General features: G+C 35.6%; 1 protein-coding gene across 1 annotated transcript in view; it reads right to left on the reverse strand.

Annotated features, from left to right (window-relative positions):
• Positions 1 to 869: 869 nt before the first annotated feature.
• Positions 870 to 13206, reverse strand: part of TBC1D22A (TBC1 domain family member 22A) — a 152988-nt gene continuing 140651 nt past the window's right edge. Inside the window, exon 13 of the mRNA XM_027679259.1 lies at positions 870 to 1302. Coding sequence (XP_027535060.1) covers positions 1174 to 1302 — 129 coding nt within the window. The 3' untranslated portion in view covers positions 870 to 1173. The remainder of the gene's footprint in view (positions 1303 to 13206) is intronic.

Genomic DNA, 13206 nt, shown 5'->3' on the forward strand with positions numbered 1-13206 from the left:
TATCAGAAAATACTTCTTGAAAAAAAAAAATAGTGCACTTAAATTATGTAAGTTCTAAGAAATTATTCAGTATCCCATGGTTATATGAAGAAACATTAATTTTAATCTATAAACTCATAGAGGATTTTTGTTCTGCTAATGATCTGAGTATATAGTTACTGTTAATGTTATTGGGAACTAGCTTCTCACTTCCTCCGAATATTCGGGGAAAAAAGGTATTAAATTATTTAACAAATAAGCTTTGGAAAGATATAATAATTTTCCTTTTCTAACGTGTTAGAAACGGAGAATAAGGCAACAACTGAGATAAAAATACGTCTTGCTTTGTAAACCAAGCTCCTTAATACATTTCTTAAAAGCGAACTTTTATGCTGAAAAATTGAAAGGCATTGAAAGAAAAACGTTAATTACTTTGACAAGACCATGCCTTCTATTTAATTCAGAATTTTATAACACTCCAATACATACTGAGAGGGATTTATTTTATTGTAATAGATGAAACTTCAGCTTTAAGTAACTCCTTTGTATGCCTAAAAAGCTTCATCCTTCAAGACTGAGAAATTTTTAGAAATATTCCACCAATTTCCATTGCATGCTTCTATATTCTTATATTCTTATATTATCGAAGTATTATAACCTGATTCCATTGAAAAACAACAGATGATGTGTTAATATCACTGTCTTCTGAGTTATAGTAGATCTCAAAACACAGGCCTTGCTGTCTCTTATGGTCTTTATGACCACGAAAAGTTCTTTTGTTCTACTCAAACTAAATAATTTTTACTGACCAAAACTGGCTGATAAAATCATGGCAGGTGACACTAAAGTAATGACAAAATCATCTTAGGTACCCAGAAAAATTGCTCAACATAAATTAGATAGACAGACCGCAATTCTCCTATTTAGAGAAGAGGAAAAAAGAAGAAAATTATGTGATAAGACTTCTGAACTTATTTTTCTGAGCAAAAAAATTCACTTTTAAGTTCATTCAGTGCTTGATATCCTGCTTTGTCCATTTCTTTGGTATTCTGTTCTCATTCTGCAAATTCTAACAGAATTTTAATGGTCATCTTACTTCAAACGAAAGAGCAATGAGCTGAAAGCACAACCAGAACAACAGATGCCTTAATATTGCAGAACATGATGGATTTAATGATTTCTCTCTCTTTATAGTCATTTCTTGTAATGATTGGGGGCATCTGCAAATGCAAACTTCAGTCTGTAGGCCTCTGCTAGGAGTACACTGATGTCTTCATTTCCCCATCGTCCCGTGGGCAAATTTTGTAAAAATATCAATAACTCCTAGATGAAGAGAGAAAAAAAAAAGAAATAAATATATTTTTTCAAGCAGCAAGTAGTGTAATAGAAATATATTACTTATACAATGATTATTTATAAGCAATAACTCATGTAGTACCTCTGTATCCCAAACAAACCTGAGTTCCCATTAGGGTGATTTTCCTGTAACTTTTTCAGAGATACTTGCTATTTGACCCTTCAGTTCAGAAACCTGCTATTAATTGTAGCTGAACTATGGTTATTTGCTAGATAATTTTTTTTTAGAAAAATAATCCGTTTTGTTGCCTATCCAAATTATTGTTGTTATAGTCCAGGGCATGGAGTCATACAATTGGATACATTTTCAAAATTATGGATGCTTGCTAAGTCTGGGACTTCCTCACAGTGATGCAAAGGTAAGCTACTTCTCTATTTATACATGAAAAATTATGAAATAAATTATTGTTTCAGTCAGTTGCAGTCAACTCCCACTTCAATTCTTAGCCATGGTTTCCCACTCTTTGCCGGTTTCTTGTCCCAAAATATTTTCCTGTGGGTCAGTTTTTCCCCTCTCTTGTATTAGGTTTAGGCACAATTCACTTCCAAGCAGCCGAAGCCCAAAAACAGAGGTAACAAGGAGCTCACTGGGACAGTGCCTGTGTGTTCAGTTCTGATGAACATACACCAGAATCCACCATGATCCAGAGCAGCACAAAGCTTCAAATACTCACGATGTGCTGAAACCTGCCAGCCCTGAGAGGCCTCTTTGGAATATCAGCTACCACAAATTCTCTCCTGAGTTCATGCAAATGACAATTTTTATAAGGCTCATAACTTGACCAAACTCAGGAAGTTAGTTCTCTTTAAAAAAAGGGTGACCCAAAAGGTCACAAACCCTCAAGTGTGATGCAAAAGCCATCCTAGAATAAATTTGAAGTCCATGTTTTAAACTTCCCAGAGAACAGATCACCTGGAGAACCCGTCTCATGCTCTTAATCATTTTGATAATCTGTGGCAAAGCAGCAAAAGGGAAGTTTTGGGTGAGTCAAAACAAAATGAATGCGGATTTTTATGATGGGAGGTATAAGGCAATCTTAGGAGTAAGTGCAGTTGTTAAGCATGCTTGTATCTTCTATGTGCTCTATTTTTGCAGAAAAACACAGACAATTTGTGCACATTTGTATACATGCATATATATTTGTGAGGTATATGTATATTTATGCATGAATATGTTTGGTAAGGTTTATTCTAAAGATCAGAAATAAGTAAACAGGAATGCAATTAAAACCACAGCCATTATCTTGCTATAAATCAGAATCCTACAGTATCATGTACAAGTACCCAGGGAAATTATTCTTCATAAGAGTCTTATTTTCCTTGTTCCCCCTTCTCCCTCCTCTGCACCTGCTTTCAGAGAGGACAGCTGCAGGAGCCCTTAGCAAGGATTCAGGGATTTTAGGAAACAGTGAGGAGCAGATATTAAGATCAAATGATTTTTTTGTGTTTCTGAGAAAATTATTTTGAGTTTTGGTCTTGCTATACTGGTTCTTGTAATATGAAAAGAGAAAGGATAGAAGTTGAGCATTACCCTATATTTAATTATGAATAATAAGTAGAAATACAATAGTTAGCATGGGAATGTCTATATTACACTTGAGAGAACATATTTTTAATAAAGTACTGTATAACTGTCAAAATCCCACTCTTTTTTCTTTTATTTCTATGTACTTATTCGACAATTACACTGATAACTGTAATTAATAAATTAGCCGTGCAAAGCAGGAAAGTTGCGTGGAGGGATGATAAATGCCTACCTCTGTGAAAGTTCTTTTCTCCTTTTACATAAGTAACTTTCAAGCAGCTCTACAACACAGCCGTTAATTCAGCGAGCTTTGTGAAATTGCCTCTTATCCTGTTTGCAGTACCAAGATTTCTCTGGGTCAGACTTTTGGTGCAAACTGCCACAAATGATTCATATTGCTGGAGCAGTGCTTTGGTTTTCCTTTGGGCTACTAGTCAAATTAAATTGGTCCAAACCAATCCTCCAGCCACTGGAGAACCCTGAGCCTTCTACCAGACCTCAGCCCTTGTACTTTGTAGAACATCATCTCACTGGTGACACAGCCCTCACCTGCCTGCACAGAAGGTACTACTAAGCTACTCAACAGCTATGGAAGGAAAGTTGAACTGCTTGAGAATGAGATTAGAATGCAAGAATCTATGTTACTTACACATTTGGTTCACTACACTGATTGTTTCTTTGGCAACTGTACATGTTTTTCAAACCAGTAAATGTTGCTACACATTTGTGCAACACAGATAATTCTTGTAGATGAATGAATTCTGTTCATAAATTCAGTTTTGACAGTAAGGCAATCACACTGGATATGCATATAAAAGAATTATTACAAAAATACAGTTTATTTTCTTAAAACCATCTACATAGCAGTTGATTTTTCAATCATCTTGACTGCTCAATGACTAAAAACCAACTAAAATAACAGTCACTCATATTAATTTTGTTACATTTTCTTCTCCAAAGCAGTGAAGGTACATTATCTTACTGAACAAACCGTGTTTTCTAGAATAAGTTCACAATTATAAAGGTTTGTTTGAAAAGGACGCATGGAAAAACACATAAAACACATGATTTTTCTCCTAGGAGACACAACACAACAGCAGGAGAAATCGGGTGCTTCAGGCTTACAGCTGGAAAACCAGAAGCATTTAACCTTATGCTCTTCACTGAATGTGCAAAGACTATAGCTTCAATATCCACATCATATGAAATTTCACATGCAGCTTAAATCTGAAATAGGACTAGTTTAATACTTCTATCATCAATTTCAAATTTATTACTAATTTTCATCAGAATTGAATATATAAATGACAGAGTAATCCATTGACTGTCCAAGTGCATTTCTGTTTGACTGGGCATTTTTCCACTGTCACCAAGGCAAAAGATCGAACTATAAGACTGATATTGACTAGAGAATATGTGTTATAAATCCACATGAAGTAACTGGCCAAAAACATACTACTTGTGTGATTGTCTAAAAATAAGGCTTATTCTCCTGTGATCTATTACAGAGCTTTAAAAGTTGCTCAGATAGAAACAAAACTTATATCTTGTTAAAAATAAAGTAAAACTTGGCAAAAACCTTACTAAAGAAAATTTGATTTTTTTTTAAATAAGAAAATTTTATTTTCTATAGCTGCTAAAGAAAATCATGCTGCATTTATGGCTGTTTGAGTATGGCACATTTTTTGGAAACAAGAAAACTTCCACAAACAAACAAACACAAACCGCCGAACAAACAATCTTCAGATTTGAAGAAACGTACAGACAGAAACTACTTAATATTTACAGGACCACGTAACAAGTTTGTCTAAAACTGCTCAATTCAGCATTTTACAGTTAAAAAGAGCAAAGATTACTACAGGTGACTGGAGCCTACTGATTTATTTTTAATTATTATTCTTACTTTTTCACCAACAGATAAAGCAGGAACTACTAGATTGCATGTGTAAATAAGGTATCCATGCCAAGTGCTTAAATTAATTTTCTTATCCACATCAGAATTAAAATATGAGACACTCTGAAATATGATGAATCATAATATGAATTAGTATTTATCATTAAAAACTCATTGGTGATAAACTGCCTAGTCTATTTTAGAACAAGAGAAGTGAGTCTGAAAAGCAGTATTTGCAAAATATTCCTGAAAGAATTCTATTTTCTCCTTAATTTAAATGATATTGTGATGCCACCTGGCTGAGGAATCAGGGCAGCCAGTACATCATCAAAGCTGGGGTTTCCAAAATCCCACTCCGATGTTTGTTTATATTTTGGCTCTATCAACAAAAAAATATGCTCAAAATTATATCTTTTGTATTTGGCGGATGGAGTGCCCTGGTTTCTTGGACTCTTACCGAGCGGAACAGCCGTATCAATCTCTTGAACTAGGGCACAGCTGCACGGCCCAGCCTGCCAGCACAACTTCAGCTCAGTCTATATGTGGTGCTTGCCCTCTCGTGCCACACCCCAGAAAGGCAACTCCAACCTCCCTTCCCTCCTTGATAGTCAAGCAGTGGCAGATTTTCTGTCAGGTAGGATCTAAGAGCAGTTCTCCACTACATACAGTGAGGGTTAGAAAGAAGAAAGAGGAACCAAGATGCAGGAGTAACAAGTTGAAGCTAACTTGTAAGGAAAAAATCCTTTGCAGTAAGGGTGCTTGAGCAGCTTGCCAGGGAAACCTAGAATCTGTCCACTGGGATTTTCACAACTCGCCTGGGCAAGACCCTGAACAAGCTGCTCGAGCTCTGATGCCCGCCTGGCTTGCAGCAGCAGATTGCATGGTGGACCTCCCTTCCACACTGAAATTTTCCAGTCTCTTAATTTTTAAAGGACATGGGCTTAATTAGAAAAGAAGTCCAAAAGCACAACAAAAAAACACTAAACATTTACTCATTTGGACCATTTCAAGAAACAATAAAGGTATGTTTCCTAACAAATAGAAGTATGTATTTTTTATTTGGAATTAAAGAATATAGCAGGCTGGTGTAGCAGAGTTGCTGGATCAGACTATGAATAAATTAAAAACCTATATATCAAACTGACTTTTTAATATGGCAAAAGATCTGAATGTAAACTATACACCATATATTTAAAGCACAGTTCTTAAATAATTCTTCAGCACATTTGAAATTCAACATTTTTGTTACCAAACAAAAACCCCTTCTTTTATAGAATTTCACTCGTATTTCTGCTACTTTAACTGCACTTGAATTTACATGATACTTTACACATGTGTGTTTGTAAAACATTAAAATATGCTAAAACATTTTATATATGGCATGTTCAACTATAAGGTAGACAATAAAGTATTTTTAAACACTTAGAAGCAGCTGTGTAGAATCTAATTTTAAAGTAAACGTACTTTCAAAATGTAATTTTCCTTTGATAATTAACATGTATTCTAGAACTATCCTATTCACCATGTAGTCAAGACAAGACAGTGGTAAACATGCTGGAAGTGCTGTGGTATAAAAGCACCTTTAGCCATATGAGAAATTAAAGTATGAGATCTATGTTTTAAACACCACAACAGGAAGATCTAGGAGTAGTACTGCCTGTTAAGCAATGGTTCTTATCAGAGACAGAATTATTCTTGAGGGAAAAAAATGTTATCCCACAAGATCCAATATGCACATCTAAAATATGACCAGACTACCACATAGCTCAAAAAGGTGATTTCCAAAGCCCTTATCAATCAGCATATTCCTTACTTTCCTCTAAAATCAAAAAGGTCAAGGTCTGCTCCTTGTAAACCAAATCAAAACTGAATGCTAATAAAACTTCACAAAATACATTAAAAGTTATCACCCTCTCTCTCCTCATTGAGATTGCAACCCAGTGAAATCTGAGCATATTAAAACAATCTTTAGAAACCCCAAACCCAGAAGTAAAGAAAGAAAATTTTATCAAGTTTTGAAATCTGGTTCATTAGCAAATCTCCTTAGAGTCTGAAGTCTGCTATAAACCCTTTAATCAATAGGTTTTAGCATAAGATTGGGCAATAATACTGGTTATTTGGCAATGGCTATCTGTAGTTACGCTATTTACTGTCATCCCTACTCTGTGGATCTTGAAGGAAGGAACATTAAAACCAATTATAGAACAAATAACATGTTGATAGTTGATAGTTAATAAAACATAACAATGTTATTCTAATGAGTAGAGCATGAGAGTATCTTCTGTGATAATCAAAGTAATATATTTACTTTGAAAATTCAGTTCAGACTTTGTGTGAATTATGTCAAAGTTCAACTGCAGGTGGTTTTTTTTAATAGAAGATACATAACAGATCATAAAAACCAGTAAGAGTGTTTTTATTTCTAGATAATATAAAATGGCAATAACTAAAGTTAAACTTAAACATACTGAGGACATTAATAGAGTTAGTTTTTAATGTCAAAACTGAGAACTGGTCTATTAATTTAACAAATAAAGGCAGTCCTAAAATGCAGTATTTTTCTATGAGAGTTGTTAAGCCTTCCTGCTGCTAACTGCAATGTAATTATAGTCTGAGTACTTCTGGTCTACCATAGCCCCATTTTGTACTGATAGGCAACACCTGCAATCTTGCTATATTCTATGAGCATAAATTTTTCAATATTATACTTTAGAACTACATAGAAGTAAATGAAAGGTAAATTAAATTTATATATAATCTTTCATTATTTCATAAGGAATTGCTAACAACTATATTTTTAACAGGAGCTGTATCTGTTTACACATTATGCAGACATATAAAACACTGCAAAATTTATGCTGGTAATTTGATTAAATGGCTCCTTTACAACAGTTATTTGTACCTTCAAAAGTTGTGCCTGAAATTCTAGAACTTAGCACCTACTTTTTAAAGAACTAATGAGGTGAAATTCCACTAAAATTTATTTAGAGTAATTATTAAGACAAGCTAAGGAGGAAATCAATTATTGCCAGAAAAAAAAGCCTATTTATCTTTTTAGATAATATAAAAGAGAAACAAACCAAATGCATCATACAAAAAAATTCTAGATGTTTTTATGATTTTATGGGAAATTGTACAATATTGTGCTAAATATGAACAATGCTGGAAAATGATTGAAAATTTTTTTTGCAACCAGATGTAACTATGCAGGCAAAAGAAATCCATAATATGGGAATTCTTTAATTGCCTTCCCATTTCCTTTATGACATTCTTTTTCACATGATTCTATTTGGGATTGTTAAGTGTGAAAGGAAAGAGTTAGATGGATGGCTAGGGCAAAGAGGGCATCCTCTCCGTGGCCTTGGTCCCTTTCCCCACGCTGTGAAGCGGACAGACAGATGTGCAGAGTCACAGTGTGGCTCAGACCCTGTAAAAGCTGCAGTGACCAGGCTGGTGATGTGCTGTGCTGTGTTAACCTCTCATCCTCTTTCCAGATATTCAGGATGAAGGATACCTGCTGCTCCGGGACTCAGCCAAGCTCAGTTCAAATCCTCCCCCTTCAACCTGCTATCAAAGCAGTAACAACCACACTGGCTGTGACACCAAGGCACAGGTCCAGCACACGCTGAAGAGCCCAGCTGACCTTGTTCAGCTGTCTTAGAGCTGCTTATCCCTTCTCTCTGCCCCTCGCTGTTGATACCATAGTGCACCGCTCTACCTCTGAGACAAGTTCTCTTTTCTTTCTTGAGTACTGTTTCTCCTCTTTCAATGTGCTCAGCAATATTCCCTGTGCTGCTGCCACTTCTTACTTCTCCAGCTGTCCTAACCTGCTACATGGAGTTGCAAATAATGAGCTGTACTTCTGGAGTACTGTGCATCTTATTAATTACCTATGTCTTGGAGTCAGAGAAAACATTTCTTTCCTGTTGGGCACAGCTGTAACCGAGAATACTAAAATTTCAAAATCTAATATTAAAGAAATAGCAGGAATAGGTCACCTACTGCAGCTTAAGAAATTTTTCCTGCAGATACAGGTTAAGAGGCATTAGTGGACCTGGACTCTTCAGTGGTATAGCTGACTGTCTGCACTGTTTCCTGAGCATGGAAAGCTATGTCCCCCCTCATTCAGTGTAGGTAGATATGGCTGACAGCACCGAACAGTCCATTTTGGATACTGGATGCAACAATGCCCTCCTTGTAACTTCAAAGACTATGGATGAACCTAAACTTTGATAAGCACAAGATGGGGAAACCCTGGTTTATCTCTGCCAAGTGGCTGGACTGTTGAAGCCTGCACTGGACACAGTCTGAAGGATTTAGGAGACAGATGTTCCTGGCCAGTCTCAAATCAGCGTCACTCAAGAACTCCCACCTTGAATGGGAAAGTTCACATCCTGTCCATGACAGTTTAGATGAAAAAAAACAAAAAAGCCAAAAAACCCAACCCAAATGTTTGATGAAATAGTGCAACACTGGACTTCCTAAATTGAGTGCTAAATTTGATTTTTTCTTGTACCTTCCTTTATTGTGCATTACTTAAATTATGCATCTGGAATTTCTTGAAAGGGTTATTAATTATTTTAATCAGTCTTATACATTTTAATTTTGACCTTTCCCTCATACACCATGAAATCTCAACCATCAGACCACAGCATACAGAACTAGGAACAGTAGGAATCTAACTACAAAGCAAAAATATTATTCAGAATTCAAGCTAGACTTGTTGCATCTTTAAATGGATACTTAAAAAAATCTAAATAGTTTAAAGGTTAATTCCTTCTGCTAACAGCTAACATAATGATTCTCAACAAGTATATATTTTTTAATCCTTTGATTCAAATATACATATATTCTTCAATTCAAATATACATATTCATTTCAACTGATCAATCTCTCATTAATCTTATTAAAACAAAAAGAAGTATGCTATTTTTATAATTAATTTCATATTCCTAACAACAACTTCATAGAAACACACCTTAACATCCTGAAAATGAAAGCTTATGGAAAGTTGATGGTCCTATCATTTCCCTTTCATGTTTTTCTTTTCATGACTATTGAAGAAGATTCCTCGACTCAGCATACTAAACCAGCAATTAAAGTCGTGTTTCATCCACTATGGATCTCTTACACAAGTCATTAGCAACCTTAATTGCTAATCATAAAATATGTGGTTCTAAAGGACTATGTCAGAGAAGCTGTGCTCACTTAGCTGAAGAGAAGATTTACGTCTTCATTTACAAGAGTATGAAAATATATAAATTAATATGGTTAAAAAGTACATTGTAAGACCACATCTTAGCTGGTGTTATAGGTAGTCTTGGGTCCTTGCTCTCAAATGTAAACAAAACCAAACTCACAAGTAATCTCCATGCCTAAAATAAGAAACAAATTTGCACGCTAGATCTTTTTCTTAACTAAACTTACTATCCACACGTTATTATCTCAAGTGTGTACAAGGTTAAGGATTTAAAATCAAAGCAAGCATTGCCACAGAATCTAGAAGATTCTGTTCAACTCCATAAACAAACATCTTATTTTTGTAATTTTTTTTATGCTGAACTGTCTCAAAATGCTTCAGAATTACATGCATGTGAAATAGAGTTAAGGTACTGATACAGAATATTCAATACTCAAGAAAGAAGACATCTTTCAAAAGTACCCAGGTCAGGGCAGCTCCAAGCACAAGAACAGGATGGGAGGAGAGTGGATTGAGAGCAGCCCTGGGGAGAAAGACTTGGGGGCGTTTGTAGGAAAAAAGCTCAACGTACACTTGCACAAAAAGTGGCAATGTGTGCTCGTAGCACAGAAAGCCAAACATATCATGGGCTGCACAAAGAAAGGTGGCCAGCAGGTTAAAGGAAGGTCATTCTGCTGCTCTACTCTGTTCTCCTGAGACCCCATCTGGAGTAGTGCCTCCAAGTCTGGAGTTTCCAGCACAGGAAAGATACAGACTTGTTGGAATGAGTCCAGGGGAGAGCCACTAAGTTGATCACAGGGCTGGAGTACCTCTCCTATGATGACAGGCTGAGAGAGTTGGGGTTGTTCAGTTTGCAGAAGAGAAGGTTCTGGAGAAACCTTAGAGCACCTTACAGTACATAAAGGGGGATACAAGACATCTGGAGAGGGACTTTTTACAAGGGCATGTAGTAATAGAACAAGGCGGAATGACCTAAACCTGAAGGAGGGTAGGTTTAGATTAGATATTCAGAAGAAATTCTTTACTGTGAGGGTGGTGAGGCACTGGAACAGGTTGCCAAGAGAAGCTGTGGATGCCCTATCCCTGGAGTGTTCAAGGCCAGGATGGATGGGGCTCTAGTGGAAAGTTCCCTGCCCATGGTAGGGGGCATAGAGCTAAATGATCTTTAAGGTCCCTTCCATCCAAAACCATTTGATGATTCTAAGATACTTGAATACTTATCTAAATTCATACTTAAATCAGACAAACAAAACCAGTCTGAGGTCCTTTCTCACACTTAAACTAGAAAAAACAGAGCTTCCATTTTACATATCTCATATGAAAACTGAATATCCCAGGAAGCATCTAGAAAGGTTTCACAGTACTCCAGTTGCTACAGCTCAGAGCAGAATGGCCCTGAACCACTATGATTATAATTTTTGCCATATTGTTTTATGAAATATTGTTGTATTGATGGTATTTGGAGACGTGTACTTCTTATGAACCAAAATATAAATCATAACATTAATAAAAAAAGCCTGCGTATATCACTTGCCACTAGTTCCATGTAAAACACAACAAATAAACAAAAACAGATGCAACTATCCAGAGCATAAAATAGTCATGAAGATCAATGTCATTCTATTAAAAGAAAATCCAAACAAAACCTATCCAAACATAGAACGTACTGTACCAATTAAGACTGCAGCTATTATGGCAGAATGTAATTTCTGAAATGACTTGCCAATGAGTAAGTTACTGCATTCTATCTATTTTTTTCTGTAGTCAAGCAAGATCAAAATATTTGTACAGCAGATTCCAAGGGAAAATTTACAATTCTGCCTCTCCATAAAGTCCATATGCTACCCACTCTTCTTGGTTTGGTTTTCCTGACCATAATCTGGCAATGCATTTTAAATGGAACAGTTTTTACAGCTACAAATTCGCACATATTTCATTTCCTTATCTACAATGACTTAGATTTTAACACTGTGGTATGAATAGCTAAAAGCTCAGCAAAAAAAAACCTAGAAAGAAAATCATAAAATACCAACTGAATATAATGAACCACAAGGACGAGAGTGTACAAAAATTTTATGTATTTTGGACTTAAACTAATTAGTAAGTTTTGACAAAAAGGTATTTCACACTGTAAAATTATCTGTGTAAAATCTCATCTTGTTTTAGAGAAACCATATATTAAGGATGGCTGACGCAAAATTGCCTGTATATATAAGCTAAATAGTATTGTCTCAGATATAAAACTTTTACAACCAATAAACAGTCCACAAAGCAGTGGTTACTTAAACTAGTGTATTTTTAAAAGTAAAACAAGTAGTCCTAAACACAATTCAAATGGAATACTGTCGGTATCCCAGGGATATAGGACTGAAAGAGGCCATTTCATTACATTGCTCAATCACCACCACATCAAGCCATATATTGGTGCTTTGTTCTGTATAATAAACAACCAATCCCCACTTGCCATGTCAAAGCCCGTAAAGCTTTTGTGCACCTCTACAGTCTTAAGGACAACAATAAGAGAACCAACAACTTGCCAGTGGAAGAGAAGAGCCAAAGCACCTTCATGAAGATATTCCAGCCAAAGGAAAGGACAGATAAAAAACCTGCCCAAGTCTTAGGTCTCTACGTCGGCAGTGAATCTGACAACTGAAAATTTCCAAGTTAACCTGAGAAGCCTTGCAAAAATCAATAAGAAGTAATCAAAAAATCCTTTAATCTCTGAGGAGAACACCACCGTTCACATTAAGAAATCATTTAAGCTTCCTTGGTGAGCACAGCACGCAGGTACAAGAGCACAAGGTGAGATCACCCAAGCTGCACAAGTTTTCCCAACATACAAGCCCAACAACATCCCCACAGATTTCTACCCACTCCTTGATTCTTTAACAGAAAAATATATGATATAGATTGCTTCATTCAGAGAGAAATTCCAAAAGTGCAACCATGGACAATCAGACTGAAACATTAATTCAGATTAACGCAATATAATTCAATTCCACACTATTAGATAAGAATGAAAATATTCTAAAACAGAATAAATACCATGCAAGAAACATGATTAACAACTATGCTCAAGACATCTTTTAATTTGTTTGGGGACAACAAAAAACCCAAACCAGCATTAATCTTAGTGTATCACACAATAACATAAATTTATTGAGCTTTGTCAGAAAATATATACTGCTCTTTACTTCCTGACATTTTACATAGAAAGTGCTTCCCTTTATCTAGTGGTTTATAAATCAAAGT

The sequence above is a fragment of the Neopelma chrysocephalum genome, unplaced genomic scaffold, assembly GCF_003984885.1.
Source record: "Neopelma chrysocephalum unplaced genomic scaffold, ASM398488v2 Primary Assembly neopelma1_45, whole genome shotgun sequence".
NCBI lineage: Eukaryota > Metazoa > Chordata > Aves > Passeriformes > Pipridae > Neopelma > Neopelma chrysocephalum.